Below are 16,334 nucleotides of genomic sequence, written 5' to 3'. Positions count from 1 at the left end.
AAAAGCGCTCGGTGCAGCGCTCGAGGCTAAGCCGGCTAAGCGTCTTCTGCTTCTACCATGGCGACAGGACTCGACACTCCTCGTGAGTGACAATCTCTCGTTTCTCTATCGCTTTTCTTGCAGTAACCGAGGATATTTTGACTCCCAACGTCTGCACCGGAGAACTGTAATCGTCTCGCCAACTTTTATAAGCTCTTTGCGTCACTTAAAGCGCACGCATCTTGCAGCAATGCGATGAAGCGTCTGCTCGCGCGACTCCTGCATGACGGCGCCGGCGCTGTGTGTGTGCGCTCCCCGTCCGAGTCACGCCGGGAGCTGTCATCGCGAAGCGTTCGCCGTCACATTGCGAAAAGCAGCAGTTCTTGCTGCTCTGGTCTTGTTCCGAGAGCAAAGTTTATGGTGCGCGGTCGTATGCATGCAGCGGCGGTACAATGCCACCCCAAGAAAAAAAAAAACATTCTTTTTTCCTCCGCCCTGTGCGCGCGCTAACATATCGTTTCGGTTTTGGAACCTAGTGGGCGCGCCCTCTGAACGCGCGGTAGTTGGTTCTGTATGTTCAGGTGTTGCGTGCTATGAAATCAGAAATCGTGTGCTGAGCTCGGCGTAATAAAACGGTGCCGAGCTTAAACATGGCATGTGTGTACGGTGGTGACTCGTGGGCTTTTCCACGTTTCTAGATGGTTAAAACATTTTTTTTCTCTTGTTTATTACCATCGTTTTTCTGAACCGAAACGCTTATTGTGTTACATGCTTGCTCAGTCGGTGGACCCTCTGTTTAGGCTTTTTTTTTTTTCGCACTCGCTTGCTGGAATAACATTGCGCTCGCAGATTTTAAAATCGCGCACATGTGGATGCGCGGACTTGTGGGACCGTTGAAGAGGAAACAGCCGCCGTCTGCTACATGGGAGACTTGAGTGCCGGAGTGACTCCTGCGACGGTGCAGCGGAAGCGAAAGAGGAAAGACGTCAAGGAGGAGCCGCCCCACCGGAGGAAAGACCTCGCGAACAAATTCGAGGCCGGGACGAGGCGCCGCCGATTGTTGACCGGCGCCCAATTGGGAAGCCATCCGTGCAAGCGGCGGCGTGTGTGTGTGTGGTGTGTGCTGTGCGCGCGCAAGGCCTCCGAAGAGATGGACCACGCCCAAGCCATATTGTGTTCGGACATTTCTTCGTCGGCGGCGTCGGCCGCCGGCACTTTTTCGGATGAGGCGGTGGTGTTTGTTCGTTGTGCCGCCGGGAGGCGCGGGGAGGAGGAGTAATAGGGGTGTGGAAGGGACGAAAAGAGGAAGACGTTGGATGAGAGAGGCGAGGGTAGACGGGAGTAGACGCGTGGGGCCCACGGGAAGCGGAGGCAAGCGGTGGGAGTGGGAGATGGACGGGGAAGGTTAAGGGCAAGAGGAGAGGACGCGGAGCTGGCAAGTGGGATTCCTAGGGAAAGGGAAAGGAGAGCGGTCTTCCCAGGGAGACCCAGGAGAGACGAGTAAACGAGTCACTCTCTCTCTAGCTTCCCTCCCCTCAGCTTTCTGTGACGTACCTCCTCTCCTCGAAACTGCGGGCAGTTTTCGCTCCCGTTTTTCTTGGTCATTTTCTTTTTTTTTCTTGCATACTCTTGTTTATCTTAGTGTTGGTTTGCACTTTGGTCCGAGGAGGAGGCATACATGGGTGAAGTGGCGGTGAATGGGAGGGGAAAAAAAGGAAGGTTAAAAAGAAACCTTCCGCGATTGGTTTGTGTGTTTGGGCTGAGCGGCGGCGGAAAGGGGCGAGAGGAGAGGAGTTTGGTTTTGGGTTGAGGGGGGGGGGGAGGCGAGCAGAGAGGATAGAATGGAGCGAGAGCGTTTTCTCTGATAGAGGGATGGAGCGAGAGGGAAACAAAAGGGAAGGTGAAAGCCCCCATTCCTCTCTGCGCTGTTGTTATGAGCGGTCTTGCTGCGCATTTCTCGTTTTGCCTCTGCTGCAGCTCTGCTCGCACAGGCTATGCGGCAGGGGTGAGGTGGCTGCAAAATGTTAGTGCCGTCTTTCCTTTTGCCTGTATGTTGTTTAGCTGAGCGACAGGGGGTGCCGGCAACAGCGTGAGGAGAGGTCCCTCTCCATTTCGCTCTGTCTAGCTCCTGACTGCGTACTAGCACCAGCCGGGCGTCGGATCGATTTTTCCCCGACCAGAGAGCTAGGGAGACTGCCAGAGGCAGGCGGCGTCCGGGATGGAAGAAGGGAGGCGAAGCTAGGCCGCGCTGGAGGAGAGGCATGGACGTTTCGCAAAAAGCGCTCGTTCTCCCTCGTCTTTATGGAAAGCAGCAGGCGCGGTGTTGGAGAGGAGACCAGTGCTGCTCCGGGCACGCGTCTCTCCCGCCCCCGCTCCTACACCTTCCCCTTTCCCGCACTCCCTAGGCGTTCTCCCCAAGCGACGGAGCCGACGTTCCCTAGCACCCTTCCGCCTCCCGACTTTATATTTATCGCCTCGTGTCATCGTACGTTCTGGTTCGGCCTTCCTCATCTTCATCTCCTGAGCATTGTTTCTCTGCTCCCCACCTCTCCCCCGCACAGCCGTTCTCGGTCGTTTCTCCTCGTTTTTCCACATCGCGAACTGTACTGCGAGTAGCGCTCCGTTGTCTTTTTCTGTAGCTGTCGCTCCTCTTGCCTCCAGATGTGAGATTAGACCTCTCTCTCTCCACCGCGAGAGCGTTAGGCGGTCGTGCATCTTTACCAGCGTCGTCTGCACAATACCTCTTCCAGTGCTTTTGCCTCGAATTCTTACGTTCTCCCCGTCGCTGGTTGTGCCATAATAATAAAATCTTTCATTTGCTCCAACTGCTTCTTGTTTTCTAACACATCCTCCCCTCACCTCCACCAACCCACACGCACCTTCTAAAGAAAAAAAAAAGAAATGAGTGATTCCCCGAAGAGGAGACAGCAACCCTCTTTAATTATTTCTTTCTTTCTAACCCAAACTGAATTTCGGTAGGGAAAAGAGGAACAAGAAAGCGCACAGTAACGGCAGACAGATCCACCGTGCGTTAACTCTCAAATAGAATTGCGATATAGAGCCTACAGTTGAGCCGCGCTGTTGCTCGCTTGCTTCTGTCTCCTGCCCGCCCCTCTAAACCCTTTCTATCCTTCCTTTCGCCTATTAACTTACGCTTGCTGCCGCCTTCTTCCGATCTCTATTGGCTTATACGATTGAGTTGGCTCTGACTTGACTTCGGGCGGATTTCCTTTGCACGGTTTGTTTTTTATGTCTTTCTTGGCATGCACTATCCTCCACTCTTCTTTTTGTGCATCGCTTGCTTTCACCTTTCGGCGTTCTTCGAACGAAAGGGCGTGGCGGCAAGGAGGTGAGGGAGGAGGAGGGGCCGCGGGAAGTCCAACGTGACTCGGTTACTGCCTTCGTCTGAGGGTGACGCAGGACAACGATGGGGCTCCGTGCCGAAGTCTGAGCGAACTGTGCCGTTTGTTTTATTCGTTTTTCTTTTTCTTTTTTTTGTTTCTCGGGGTGGAATTAAAAGGGTTGATGTCGTTTGCTTCCTTTTGCGCGTTTCAATTCTGGTCTGGCTGACAAATTCCACCGCCGCGACGACGAGTGTTCTGTCCAATTACACCCCCCGAGCTCCCTTCTTCCCTTTTCTTTTCTATTTTATTTTTCTATACGCGCACTCGGGCACACACGCACACCGCATAGTTCCCGAGTTATTTATTCATCCGCCCGGCTTATGTAGCCTTGTCTGTCGCGCGGCGGAACGTGTCACCTTGCAAATTGAGTTTTGCGAGCCCCTCCTTTCCGTGACAATCATTCCTTTTCCTCTTTTCCGCCCCCCTCGTTTTGTTACCTTTGTGAGCCGACTGCTTTCGTCGCCTAGTATTCATCGAGATGGCGGCGGCAGCTCTGAGTTGAATATTGTTGGCCGCTGTTGTGAGCCGATGTACCGTGCTCAGTTCGCCAAGTTCAGTGGCCGTGGTAATTCGCACGTAACGGTGGATTTGCGCAAGGAACAACTACAGTGAAAACGCTTTTGCAAATGACTCTTCTTTTTTTTTTTAATACTGACTACGCATCCGCATTCAGAGGTTTAACCCGCATCGAACGGAGCTTGCTTGCAGTTTTTAGTTCTGTGCGTGCAAGGGTTGACGCGGCACTCCTCAATTCGGTGTGTCGGATGTATTGAAGATTCTCAAGATATCGTTTATCTCAGGTTTCTTATTCGGCCGTTGACGTCACGATTGACCCCCTCCCCCCCTTTTTTTTTTCTTTCATCGTTGCTTTTGCTGCTGTCATCTCAACTCGTTATGGACAACTTATTGAAGCAGATATACCACAAATGTAGTATTCGAAGGACTGCAAATATGCAGCGCCTGTTTGCAAACTGTCATCTATATAGGCAACAAAATGAAAGAAATTTCGGAATAATGGACTGGTAAGAATTAGTAATGAATAGCAGAGATAAATCTGGAAAGTTAAGAAGGCTCGGGTCAAGAATGCAACAACCACTCTGGATTGCTGCTAGCCTATAGGAGTACAGATAGGGGTTTCAAAACCCAAAGCTAGCTGTCCAATCTCGGCAAAACCTGCTAGGCAGAAGTTTCCAAAAAACATTTTAAAGAGACGAAAAAGAAAAGCAGGATGAACCATCTGGTCTTCATCTCGTAGTCGGGGGTGTATTAAAGCACAGTGGGTGAAAATTCGGGGGGGGGGGGGGGGGGGGTTGCGTACTGCGGAACTGACAGCGAAACACAGGAGACGTCGCGATCATTACGACGATATAAAGTATGGATTATTTTTTTTGCGTGCGATTTTATCGCGAGAGCTACGTTGCCAGTTCTCACATTTCGAGACACGGGAGTAGGACTAATGACTGCTCGCCTTCGAAGCGCATAGCTATGTGTCCGTGCAATCAGCAGGGACAGTAGTATCGATAATCTGTGTAGGTCACTGTAAAGGCGCATATACAAATTTAACTGCCGCAGAGATGTACTCTGAAAAAGCGACCCCAGTATGCCGACGTATGCCGGGCGCCACGCAACGACAGTTATTTCCCAAGTATTCCGAAACTATAGATTTCCGCGACATGTTATTTTTGTTCGAAGCAAAAGGCGTAGCCCGAGAGAGTAGGATTTGCTCCTATATTCGACCGTTCTTTTGCCGGGTGGAGCCATGATACTCCCTAAGGTAACCTTGCGCCCTTCGAGGTTCATCGTGTCTTCAAACAATAATCGTCATCTAACTTGCGTGCAAGTTCTTTTCTTTAACTCTGCGCCCGGTGGCTTACAGCTAGCCTGACAGGAAAATGGCCAGCGCAGTGTTAAATGAAATACACGGAAGATGGATTATATTCGCCGTAGTCGTGTGTACACACGGCCAGCATTTTTTCATAACTAAGTATTTCTGTATTAATTATTTTTAATTAGTGAATTTTTTAAATTATTGCTTAAATCGCAAACATCAATTACATAGTTGTAGGCCCGGGCACCTTAAATAACCTGCGAATCGAGCATTTATTTCGTGCTGAAGTGGTACTGGTTGTTTTTTTTTTCAATCAAAAACAAAAGACCGCAAAATACGACATAGATGCGCACTCGCACGCCGCTACTCAAGCGCCTACAAGCAACCACTGAAAGATATACGGCTGCATTCTCTTATCGCCGCGTGGTACAAGGCTCCGCAACGCATATCAATGCGTCAGCGGCGTGTTCTCTTGATGCCGCGACCATCACATAGCGTGAAGCCCCGTATCGAGCTGCCGCCGCTAGTAAAGCCCTGTATCCGTGGCTATTCGCTTGAGAGCGCTTGAGTAGCGGCGCGCGAGCGCCTATCTATTTCGTATTTTGGATGTTTCGCGCGCTTTTGTTTTTTCTCGGAAAAAACAACGAGGCAAAGTTGAGCACTAAACAAATGCTTGATTCGGAGGTTATTTGAAGTGCCCAACAACTTTATAATTGATGTGTTTGCGATTCAATCAATAATTAAAACGTCCACTAATTTATATGAATTAATTAATACTGCGTGATGAAGAAAATACTGGCCGTTATTGCATGCGACTACGGCTACTACGCAGTCGGTACGATTTCTCTAGAGCTCTTGGGTATCTTTAAAATCTTGGTCCAAGCTAGCTGGGACACCCTGTGCATATATATATAATATATATACACACACGCGAAAGGGTGTAAAATAAGTGTAGCCCTTTTAGTTACAGTGCCTCGCATACGGAGAGGCAATTTATTTACTTTTGAATGTTCCGACTAGCGACAGAAAAAAAAAAAGAACACAATATTGGAACATAGCGCTGAATACAAGCGTAAACATCTGCTAAACAAAATTATATCCCAAGTCACGTTAGTAAAAAGAGTAATGCAAAAGAAAGTTATAAGAGGTGCACCATACCAAGGTATTATTATTATTATTATTTAGGTTCGACGGGTTGCTCTGTATCACCGCTGTTAATTCGCGTTCCTTACTGCATCAGAAAGCTCCCCATGCACTCCATAACAGGCGCCTGTGACCTGTAACATAGTTCAGTTCTTTTCACGACATAACGCGTAACCTGCACAAGAGGAAAATATCAGTCTACGCCAGTGAATCTTTGTAATTATGACGACTGACCTGAAATGGCTTAGATATTCATGCTGTACAAGTTACAAGTTGTTGTTGTCTTCCTTCATTTTTCCTGCAAAGTTTGCGCCGCATTTACGGAAGAAAATATAAATTTGGACTCCTTAATATAGCACTTAATCATAATTCGTTGTTGAAGAATGTTGAGATTTTAAACGCTCTATATGTACCGAATCACCCCAAACCGCGTTCTCTCTCTCTCTCTCCTCTGCCAGGTTCACAGACCGGGCGATTGCGCTCTCACACAGGCGTCGCGATGAGCCCGGAAACGGAACCCCATGCAGCGCTGCGTTGTGTTTCAAAGCTGTTGCTGCTCGCGGCGCCGGAACGAAGGCTCATCCGGACGCGCGCGCGTGATGTCATCTCGCTGTTCGCGCGAACGAGCGCTATTTATAGATTGACGCGTATGATACACGAGCGCCCCCGCTAGAGCAACGCCAACGGAAAAGCCGCGCGAGTAAACAAATATTATCACAAGCGGCGCGTCAGCTGACCTGCATATGCAACGCCATCGTGTTATATCCCGGGAGGGGTATTCTGTGAGAGTCCACGTAGTGGACTGTCCATTTCGGCCGCTGCTGATTGGATGGAGTTATGCGAGCGATCGGAGGAGACGAGCGGCCCCAGCCAATCAGCGGCGGTTGATGTGGACAGTCCACTTACACTCTAAGAACAGTTTACACCCTTTGGCGTGCCGCTTCTGCCACACAACGATAATCGTCATCTGCCTTGATGCGTTTCCTTTCTCTAAGGCTGCGAGCCCGGTATTTTCCAGTAACGAACGGCATGCGCGTTATCAGCATGATAGCATTTCCTATCGGCAATGCTATCATGCTGATAACGCGCGTGTTGTTCGTTACTGGAAAGTACCGGGCTCGCAGCCTTAAAGAAAGGAAACGCATCAAGGCAGATGACGATTATCGTTGTGTGGCAGAAGGGGCACGCCAAAGGGTGTAAACTGTTCTTTGAGTGTACACTCTTAGAAAAATTTACACCCTTTGGGGCGTATCTTGTCCCACAACAATAATCGTCATCCGTGCTGCCCGCGTTTCCTTTCTTTAACGCTGCGAGCCCGGTACTTTCCAGTCACGAACGGCATGCGCCTTATCAGTGTGACGCAGCATTCTCGACAGGAAAGTAGCGAGCGCCGAGTTTTCAGGAAAGGAAACGCAAGCAAGGCAGATGACGATTATTGTTGTGGGACAAATATACACCCCAAAGGGTGCAACCGTTTTAAGAGTGTACTGTCGCGCATATGTGGTCATCGCTGCTCGGCAAGCGTCGGATGCTGTGTTACTTGAATGCGCCTATAATAACGTGGGCGCGTATACGTATGCTGCGCGCAAGTGTATACTTGTATACACGGGTGATGGCGCTATATACTGTCACATTCCTTTGTGCGGACAAAATGAATGAATAAATAAAATAACAAGATCTGTATTGCGTGGCGCGAAATTTCTCGGGCAATGAAATCGATGTGGCTAAATTTTTAAACAGTTACTTCGCAAAGATTATTACTCGAAACGGCGAACAAACGTGCCGTTTTTCGGTACATTTAAGCTGGTTGCAAGCGGGTTCGCGCATGTCGTCAAATGCTGGCCGGTAAGGAGCCGTCAGTATAAGGAAAAAAAAAACAGAGAGAGAGAGAGAGAGAGAGATGCGTTATTGATGGTCGCTTGTCGGAATATGTTTTCTTTCTTCCTTTCTTTTTTTTTTCTTTTTTTTTGTCATGGTGTTTTGACGTACGATTCTCGAATGGTCCCTGACATTCCATACTGGCGCGTTCGAGCGTTTTAGAAGACCGATAGCTACAGCTGCGCGCGTCCTAGCCGATCTGTGCCGCTCATGCTCGGATGACAACTGGTCGGTGTTGCATCGGCATAGCGTAGTAACGAGCGCTTTGCTAAAGCGCCCCAACATTCACAGTCGAGTGACTCTTTTTTTTTTTCCGCCACGGTGACTTCCGCGCCTGACATGGCGAGTAGCGCTGCACACATCTCTTTCCCGACTACACAGGGTGACCACGTATACACTAAACGATTGCACAGACACAGCCCAGCTCTGCCGCCCTGCCGCGACCCGGACAGGCCTCTCGCATCGGCCGAAACTCGCTCGATGTGCTCTCCTCCCACATTAGCCGCGGCCGCTATTTAAGCCGTCTTCCCGGCGTAATGCCTTCCTCCTGGCTACCACCACTCCCGCTCTCCTGTCACCGAGGGCATTACCGGCAGGTAGGCGCGAAACGTGTGTAATGACATTCGCCGTGGCCGCTTCCGCGCTTCCCCATCCATTATCGGAGAGAAGACGGCCACGCCACGCCATCGGGAATATACGTCCCGCGTGCTGTCGCTGCAGAAATGGCAAAAATGTATACGCGCAAATAGAAAGGAAAGGAAGAAATGCGCCCAACTTCCGCGGCCAAACCGGCGGCCACCATGCACCTCGCGCGCCGGGGAATCCCGTGACTCGCTGACGTCCCGTTATATACCTACATAAGCGAGAGAGAGAGAGAGAGAGAGAGAGAGTCCTCGATGGCCAAGCTGCTGCTGCTGGTGCCGGGCATTGATTAAACTTGACCACGACCCAGACGTGCGTGCGCAGCGCGAGAGGGGGGGGGGGGGGAGGGCAGGGGGTGCTGCGCCGGCGCGCGTTTGCGCCGCCGCGGCCGGTGACCAGGCGGGAACGACTTTGGGGGCAAAAACCTCGCCGTGGCATCGATCGCGCCCGTGGCTGGGTGCATGGCTGCTGCGCGGCGGAGGAGACGCGGGATAAGCGTCCGCATACCCTCGCCCGCCCTCCCGTGTAGACGTCGGCGGAGGCAGCGATCGCAATCGCCGTATACACTCTAGGCGTGGAATTTTTTTTTTTTTTTTTGTAATGAATTTTGGCTACCGTAGAATAAAAATATGGGGACTAAATACGAAAGAAAGCCGCAGCGCGCGCCGAGCAAGTCAGCTTTGCCATCTTTTCCACGCGGTTACATCGCGTACACCGTAAAATAGTTTACACTCTTAAAAGTGAAAAAGGGTGTAAATGTGTCTATAACTCACACCCTTAGGGTGTGATTTGTGTAACCGACACCCTAAGCGTGTGAGTTATATACACATTTACACCCTTTTTCACGTTTAACGGTGTAAATTATTTTACAGTGTAGGAGGTTCGTATACGTTGACATCGCCAAGTTTTCTGTGAGATGGTGTCCCTGTACGAGCTCGAGATATCTTCTTCGTGGGGCTCTCCTGGACACGAGAGAGTGAGTCAGAGCGGCGTAGATCAGTGATAGCAATCACTGGCAAAATAAGCGATCGCCTGGTCAAGGCCCTATACATACATAGCTGGGCTTTGTTTTCATCGACCACCCACTTTTTATTCGGTGCGGGGCCCTCTTTAGTGGAGTAAGCTTTACCGAAACCGCGTGGGTTACAGTCAGCAGCTTAAGTAACGCTGGGGTGTGCTACTCTCCCCTCATTCACGAAGGAGGTCGCCGACAAAGTGTGATACTTCAAGGAAACGATGCAACCGACGCGCCCTTTGGTTTCGTACTCCTCTGGCTGGGGTGTTCTTTGTTTCTTTTGCTTTTTTCTTCTTCCATTGTTTTTTTTTTTGCTAGTATTTTAGAATTGCTATATGTGCGCTCGTCTTATGTCGCATCATTCTCTAGTATACCGACAGCAGAGCTCATTCGTCAGTGCTGGCATAGTGACCACCACTTCTACAGACGCTTTTTACCTTCTTTTTACCGCTATTTTGAGCACGCATCTTCGCGTCGTATGTACGTGGCGAGTTTGGTGTGAGCGTATAGTCAGGCACCTGGAGCATCGCGAGGCACGTGATCGAATCCGACTTTTCCTGCGATACAAGTGAAATCCGCCGCCCGTGACCCACGTCTGCACAGTATTTTCTTTTTTTTTTATCAACCGTACGATTTTGGGCAAGCGCTTCACGGACGCGACTGCTTCCCGTAGCAAACTTTCGAAAGTAAACCGAACTAGCTAAAGTTGCTCGTCACCGGACACGCGCAACTCGTGGAGGCTTCGTACGACAAACTGCAGATCGAAATCGCTCCAACAAATATTTCGCCGCCCACGTTTATTTTTTTATTTATTTATTTATCAATACTGTAGGTCTTCTGCAGATCTATACAGGGAGCGGGCTTACATCATCATAGGCAGGTAATAAGATACAAGTTCCCAAACAACAGGAACAGACAACAGGAAAACATGAGGTAGATTAGAACACTTTTCAACAACAAGTGCATCAATATTATGTTACCTACATGGTTACGCTTCGCGCACACGAAAACGGGAAATCTAGCATTATGAATCGTATGCTATACATGAGAAAAATGTACACACGAAAATAATACAACACTACGAGATACTTTCTGGCGTTTTACAACAGGAAAAGTAGTTATACAGGGTCCATTAGCTGCTCCACTAGAGAACAAAACTGATCTAAATTTGGATTATTTACAGCTTCGCTTGGTAGCGTATTCCAAGCGTCCACAGCGCGAGGGAAGTAGGAAAACTTAAACGTATTGCAATGCGTATTAAATGGCCGGACGCACTTATCGTGGTTTGTCCTACTAGACCGACGGCCAGGCGGATGAATACAGTCGTCTTTTCCGATTTTGATGTGTCCGTTAAAGAGGAGATAAAAAAAAACTTCATAGATTCAGCGTTGCAGCTTTGTGCAGCGTTCGAAAACCAGCTTCTTTTTTCGTACTTCGGGCTTGAACGAGTGTTCTTTGCGAATCGTGTTGCGAAATCTCACTGAATATTTCTTGCGCAAACGAACCATCGATTCCATCCGAATCAGCGTGAGTGCCCCGACCTCTCGAAGAAGCTCCGTGCTCGCGCCTGACACCCGAGACGCAATTCGTGCGAGTTGTGCCTCCTCGGTCGGTCGCGAAGTTAGTCCAACGCCGAAAAGTAACCGTCTCTTCTGTGCCCCTCCACCCGCGCAACCGCCGAGAATTGATGACTCTTTCCTCTGCGGAGCCCCTCTGCAAGCGGCAAGCACCGGAAGTTGCCGCCACTGCTGCCGGGGGAAAGGCGCGCGCGCCTGCGATAGCGCCGGGCTTGCTGGGAGGAAGAGGCGCCGAAAGGCAGTTGATGCGCGCGCCGCTTCTCGAGCGAACGCAGTTCATCGCATTCCCTTGTATTTTTATGTGTATTCACTTGGCATTTATTAGAAAGTGTGCGCAAACGCAGTGGGGATAGATAGAGGCAAGGCGGACTGGGCTAGCGAAGAGTGTCTGTCTGTGTGTGTGTGTGTGTGTTTGTGTGTGTGTGTGTGGAACGCGGGGGGGGGGGGGGGGGCGTGGCAGGGATAGGCAAAGAGTCAAAAACGCACGTGTTGAATTTGAGAGCCCGCTGGAGGGTGTCTTTTTGAAGAAGAACGAGCAGGAGGAGGAGAGGGCGGGGGGGCGTTGAGTAGTGCGAGGGCGCAGCACAGTGTGTATACTTGTGTTGAGTGCGTGGGAGTCTTGTTGGCAAGCTGGCGCTTTCTGCGTTTGTTTTTTTGCTCCGTCGCGATGCGGGAGGCGTTTTAACACAGTGCAGAAACGGACGCGCGAGTGGCGTCGTTCGAGTGACACACACGCACGCTGTTGCTGCTTCTGGCTGCTTCGATGGCTGGAGATGAAAAAAAAAAAAGCAGACAAAATTTGTGGAGGAGTTAAACTTTGAATGGTTTGAGTGTTAGCGGGAAGAGAAAGACTTGAATTACTGCAGGGTGTGGGAAACGGTCGCATGCAGGGAGTCGCGCGTACTTGTAGTGCGATACGGACTACACGAGTTTGTGCTGAAGCGTCTATGGAGGGTGCAAACGCGGTTTCGGAGGACGTCAGAGGGAGGGGTTGACAGAAGGAAGAAAACTGTCGTTATCACACACACACAAACAGAGAGAGAGATTGTATAAACAAGACTAACCGGGACGGACGACCTCCCACCCAGCCCATTTTAGCTGAACTTTGTGCGAAATAAAACGATAAGTATGGCAGAACGCGGCAGACAGAGTGCATAGCGATATGCGATGCACAATTCCCTCCGCCAGCGACCAACTTCGCTGGGTCGCACGCTAGCAGGCTTTCTTTTTTCCTCTTTTTTCATGTTTACACGAAGACTGGCTCTTTAGACAAAGACGGCTACTGCGCTACGTGAAAGGATACGTGGCTAACGGATGCAGAAAGGGGGCCCAGAGACGGCACGAAGACAAGAGTCGGCGCTGTCGCCTGGCGACTTTTGCACCGCGGCGCTGCCGTGTATACCATAGCCGCTACCGCAGCACCTATACTGTACACCGCCGTCGGCCGATCCCTGTTTCCGGTACACGGAGAAGGGAAAAGGCGCGCTGAAAGCGGAGACTGCTGTCCTCGCTTCCTCCCCTCTTCGAGCTGTGCAGCTGTGTCGGAGGAGCACAAACACCGCCGCGCGGGCCCCTTCCCTCCTCCTCCTCGAGATCTGCATATCGCATGCTTCATTTCCGCTCCTTGCAGTCGGCGCGCTTATTCCCTCTGTCCGTGCCGCCAGCGGCCCTCGTTTAACTGAGCTCATGCATGGGACGACTCGCCGACGTTCTGTATGCTGTGTGTGTACTCTGCACACACACACGCAGGGGCTTGGCGGCTGCCGACGCTGCGTTTTGTGCACGAAAGGGCGCCGCTTTCCTTCGCTTATCTACTTCCCTCTCGGAATCATTTGCTGCGCCGATGTCATTCCCGTGTACTATACATGTAAAAAGCCGGAGGTGGAGTACACATGCCGGGAAGGTTGTGTCAAGAGGATGTGTGTTGCACCATTGCACTCGGGAGACCGAACAGTGTCAGAATGACGCCTGTAGAACATTAAGCTGAGAGAGGGGGGGGGAGGATATTTAAAGGGACCCTCACCGGATCTATAGCCATTTTTGAGATGGCAAGCGCAGCGCATACAATGCGCGCCGCGGAAAGAGCCTAAATTTCAAACCAAACACCGATTGCCCTTATCCTCGCGGGCGCCACGCTCACAGCCGGAGAGTCGACGTCAATCGCACAAGTGCGCCCACGTACAAGGCAGTGCTGTGACGTCACTCACAGGGACACGTAACTTCGAGAATTATTCAAGGCAACATCAGTTATTTGTGTAATCTGTTGCTTCAATAGACGAATTAAAGCAATAATAAAACATACAAACCGAATGTCTGCGTGTTTTTCTCTCTTATTTTTAACATCTTACCTTAATAATGCACATGTTTCGTCTGCTTATTCCGACGTCGTCCAGTCCCGCCCGCAGTGAACGAAGCTATGTCGTTTTCTACCGTATTCCAGCGCCGCGATCATGCTCTTTCATCCTCTCACGTCTGCGTCAGCGCTCGTGATTGTCGCACTGACTTTCTGGTGCTCTTTCTCTCCCCCTACTTTCATTCCCTACCCCCTGTGCAGCGCGGTTGAGGTGTCCTCTGCTGAGAGACAGTTACTGCGCTGCACTTTACCCCAATCTTTCCTTCCCATCAAGAATCTCCTTCTCTCTCTCGCACTGACTTATACCGCTACTATCGTGCAGAGCGCGCAAAATCTCGCGCTGCGCGAAACGAGACTAACAGCTCGCGCGCGAGACCGTCACCGGAAGCGCGCCGAGACTTGGGAGGTGGCAGGTGGCGCCACCACCCGTGTTTTACTTTGTCGTTGATTATTATTATTATTATTATTATTATTGTTGTTGTTATTATTATTGGTGTAGTCGTTGTTGTCGCTGTTGTTGTATTGCTGGCTTATATACCAAGTCATATATCTAATGTTAAAGGTGTTCTATATTAACGTTCCAGTTGTATATAGTCTACCAATACAACCCAATACTATTTCTCCTTACGTTTCCATTTGATAACCCGCATTCTTGACTGGCCTTCCGTAATTAATCAGTTCGTGCGCGTTATTTTGCGAGATCGGCGAGTCGTCAACAACAGCGCACCCGCGTACGTGACGGGGAATTTGTTCAAATCGTCTCTCCGCTTATAGCTGGCTTTGGCGGTGCCGGACTGTGTATTTTAGGCGGCCCCGTTATTCTCTTTTTGGCCAGTGAGAAACTGATGGAAGCGGCCCGTGCGCGCCTCGTTATTCCCTCGTTCGTTTCCACGCAGCGCGTGCCTGCATCGCATCCGTTGCCCGGCGTGTGGCGCACTTGGCGGAATGAAAAATGCCCGCCCTAAACCCCCCCTTTTGACACTCTCTTTTTCTTTCTTACTTTCTTCAGCCTTTCTTTTTCTTCTCGTCGTCAGAGTCTCCCCAAATCGCGCGCCTGAGTGCTTCTCTCAGTTCCCCATTCTTCGGCTACCCTCCCGGCATCCCTGCGCTTCCGGTATTCCCTAAAAACATTTCTCTGTCTGGTTTTTCTCTATTTTTTTGTTTAATTTGGCCCTTCGCATAAATATGTTCCCCTTTTTTCCCCTCGGTACTAAAGATCGAAATTACATATATAGGTATGTATAAATTTTTTTCTCTTTCTCTTATTTTACGTTGCACTTCTTTATTTCATTCCTTACTTATTGCCCCTCTCTGCTCTTCCTTAGCTGTTTCTCTTCTCTTTCTTTTTTTTATGTCAACTCTGCACGTGTCGTTTAAATACCCGACTGCCGACGTGCGGCCCCCTCAGGCGCCGTTAGTCCATGCAAGCCCGTCCCCATACCATACATGTCTCGTGCGTCCCATGGCTTCTGTGTTTTTTTCCCCTTTACTTCCTTCTTTATTAGTAGTTTTTATTGCTCATTTCCGCGACGCGTCTCGTCTCCCCCTCAACTCCCCCCCCCCTCCCGCCTCAACCCCCTTTCGCCGCGTGCTCACCATGCATTGCCTCCCGCCTCGTCCTGTTAGCGCATACGTTGCTTCCCCCCCCCCCCCTTTTTTTTCACTGCCCCGAAGCGAGTCCCAAGAAAGAGTAGGAGCCATTTCGCTCTACCTTCTCTTACGAACCATTCTTCATAAAGTTATGGCACCCTCATTTTCAGGTCTTTACATTTTTGTCATCGATTCCTCTGCTTTTACGTTACACCTCTCCCCCTCCTCCCATCATCCCTCGCTGAGCTTTATTTATTATTTTGTTTCTAATTCCTTGCTGCAGTGATCTACCCCTGCCTGATATGTTAGACGGCACGAAGGAAAGTGTGTGTGTGTCCGTGTGTGTGCGCGCGCGTGTGTGTGTGAGTGCGCGTGCAAGGGAGGTAAGGGAGGGAAATAAGCGGGAAGGGAGTTCATTGTCCTGAAATTCCTCTGGAATCTTCGGGAAAAAAGATTAGATTGCACGGCTATTTGAGACGTTTCCTTTTCTTATTTTCTACTCTATATAGACATTTCTTCTGGCGTCCCGTTTCCCGCCTTTTCTCTCTCTCTCTCTTTCCGGCTGCATGAATCGCTTTTTCTTCGAAGAGCATATCTGATATCCCCAGACATCGGGAGTACAAAAGGGTAAAACAAAGGAAGATAACCTCCTTTTGTACGGAATTTAGTGCCAGCAAATGGATCGCGCTTTCCTTAACGATACAGCGCACGAAGCGGCGGCGCGTTTGTACAGATAAAAACGCTGCAGTGTGGACGTATGGTGGCCACGCGGGGGAGGGTAGCAGAGAGAGAGAGCGGACGTGATGCAATCGCCGTTACGGTGCGGACGAGTTGCATATGAAGCCCACATAGAGAGAGTCGCTGCAGGTCGTTACCTGCCTTCGTCTTGTATGCGCCATCGCTTGTTGCTCGCTCGGTGCCTTTG

General features: G+C 50.3%; 1 protein-coding gene across 1 annotated transcript in view; it reads left to right on the top strand.

Annotated features, from left to right (window-relative positions):
* Position 1: 1 nt before the first annotated feature.
* Positions 2-16,334, top strand: part of LOC135896994 (uncharacterized) — a 171,480-nt gene continuing 155,147 nt past the window's right edge. The window contains exon 1 of the mRNA XM_065425557.2: positions 2-82. Coding sequence (XP_065281629.1) covers positions 58-82 — 25 coding nt within the window. The 5' untranslated portion in view covers positions 2-57. The remainder of the gene's footprint in view (positions 83-16,334) is intronic.

This window comes from Dermacentor albipictus, chromosome 1, assembly GCF_038994185.2.
Source record: "Dermacentor albipictus isolate Rhodes 1998 colony chromosome 1, USDA_Dalb.pri_finalv2, whole genome shotgun sequence".
NCBI lineage: Eukaryota > Metazoa > Arthropoda > Arachnida > Ixodida > Ixodidae > Dermacentor > Dermacentor albipictus.
Note: the sequence above shows the minus strand (reverse complement) of the source record. Positions and strands in the feature narration are given on the sequence as shown.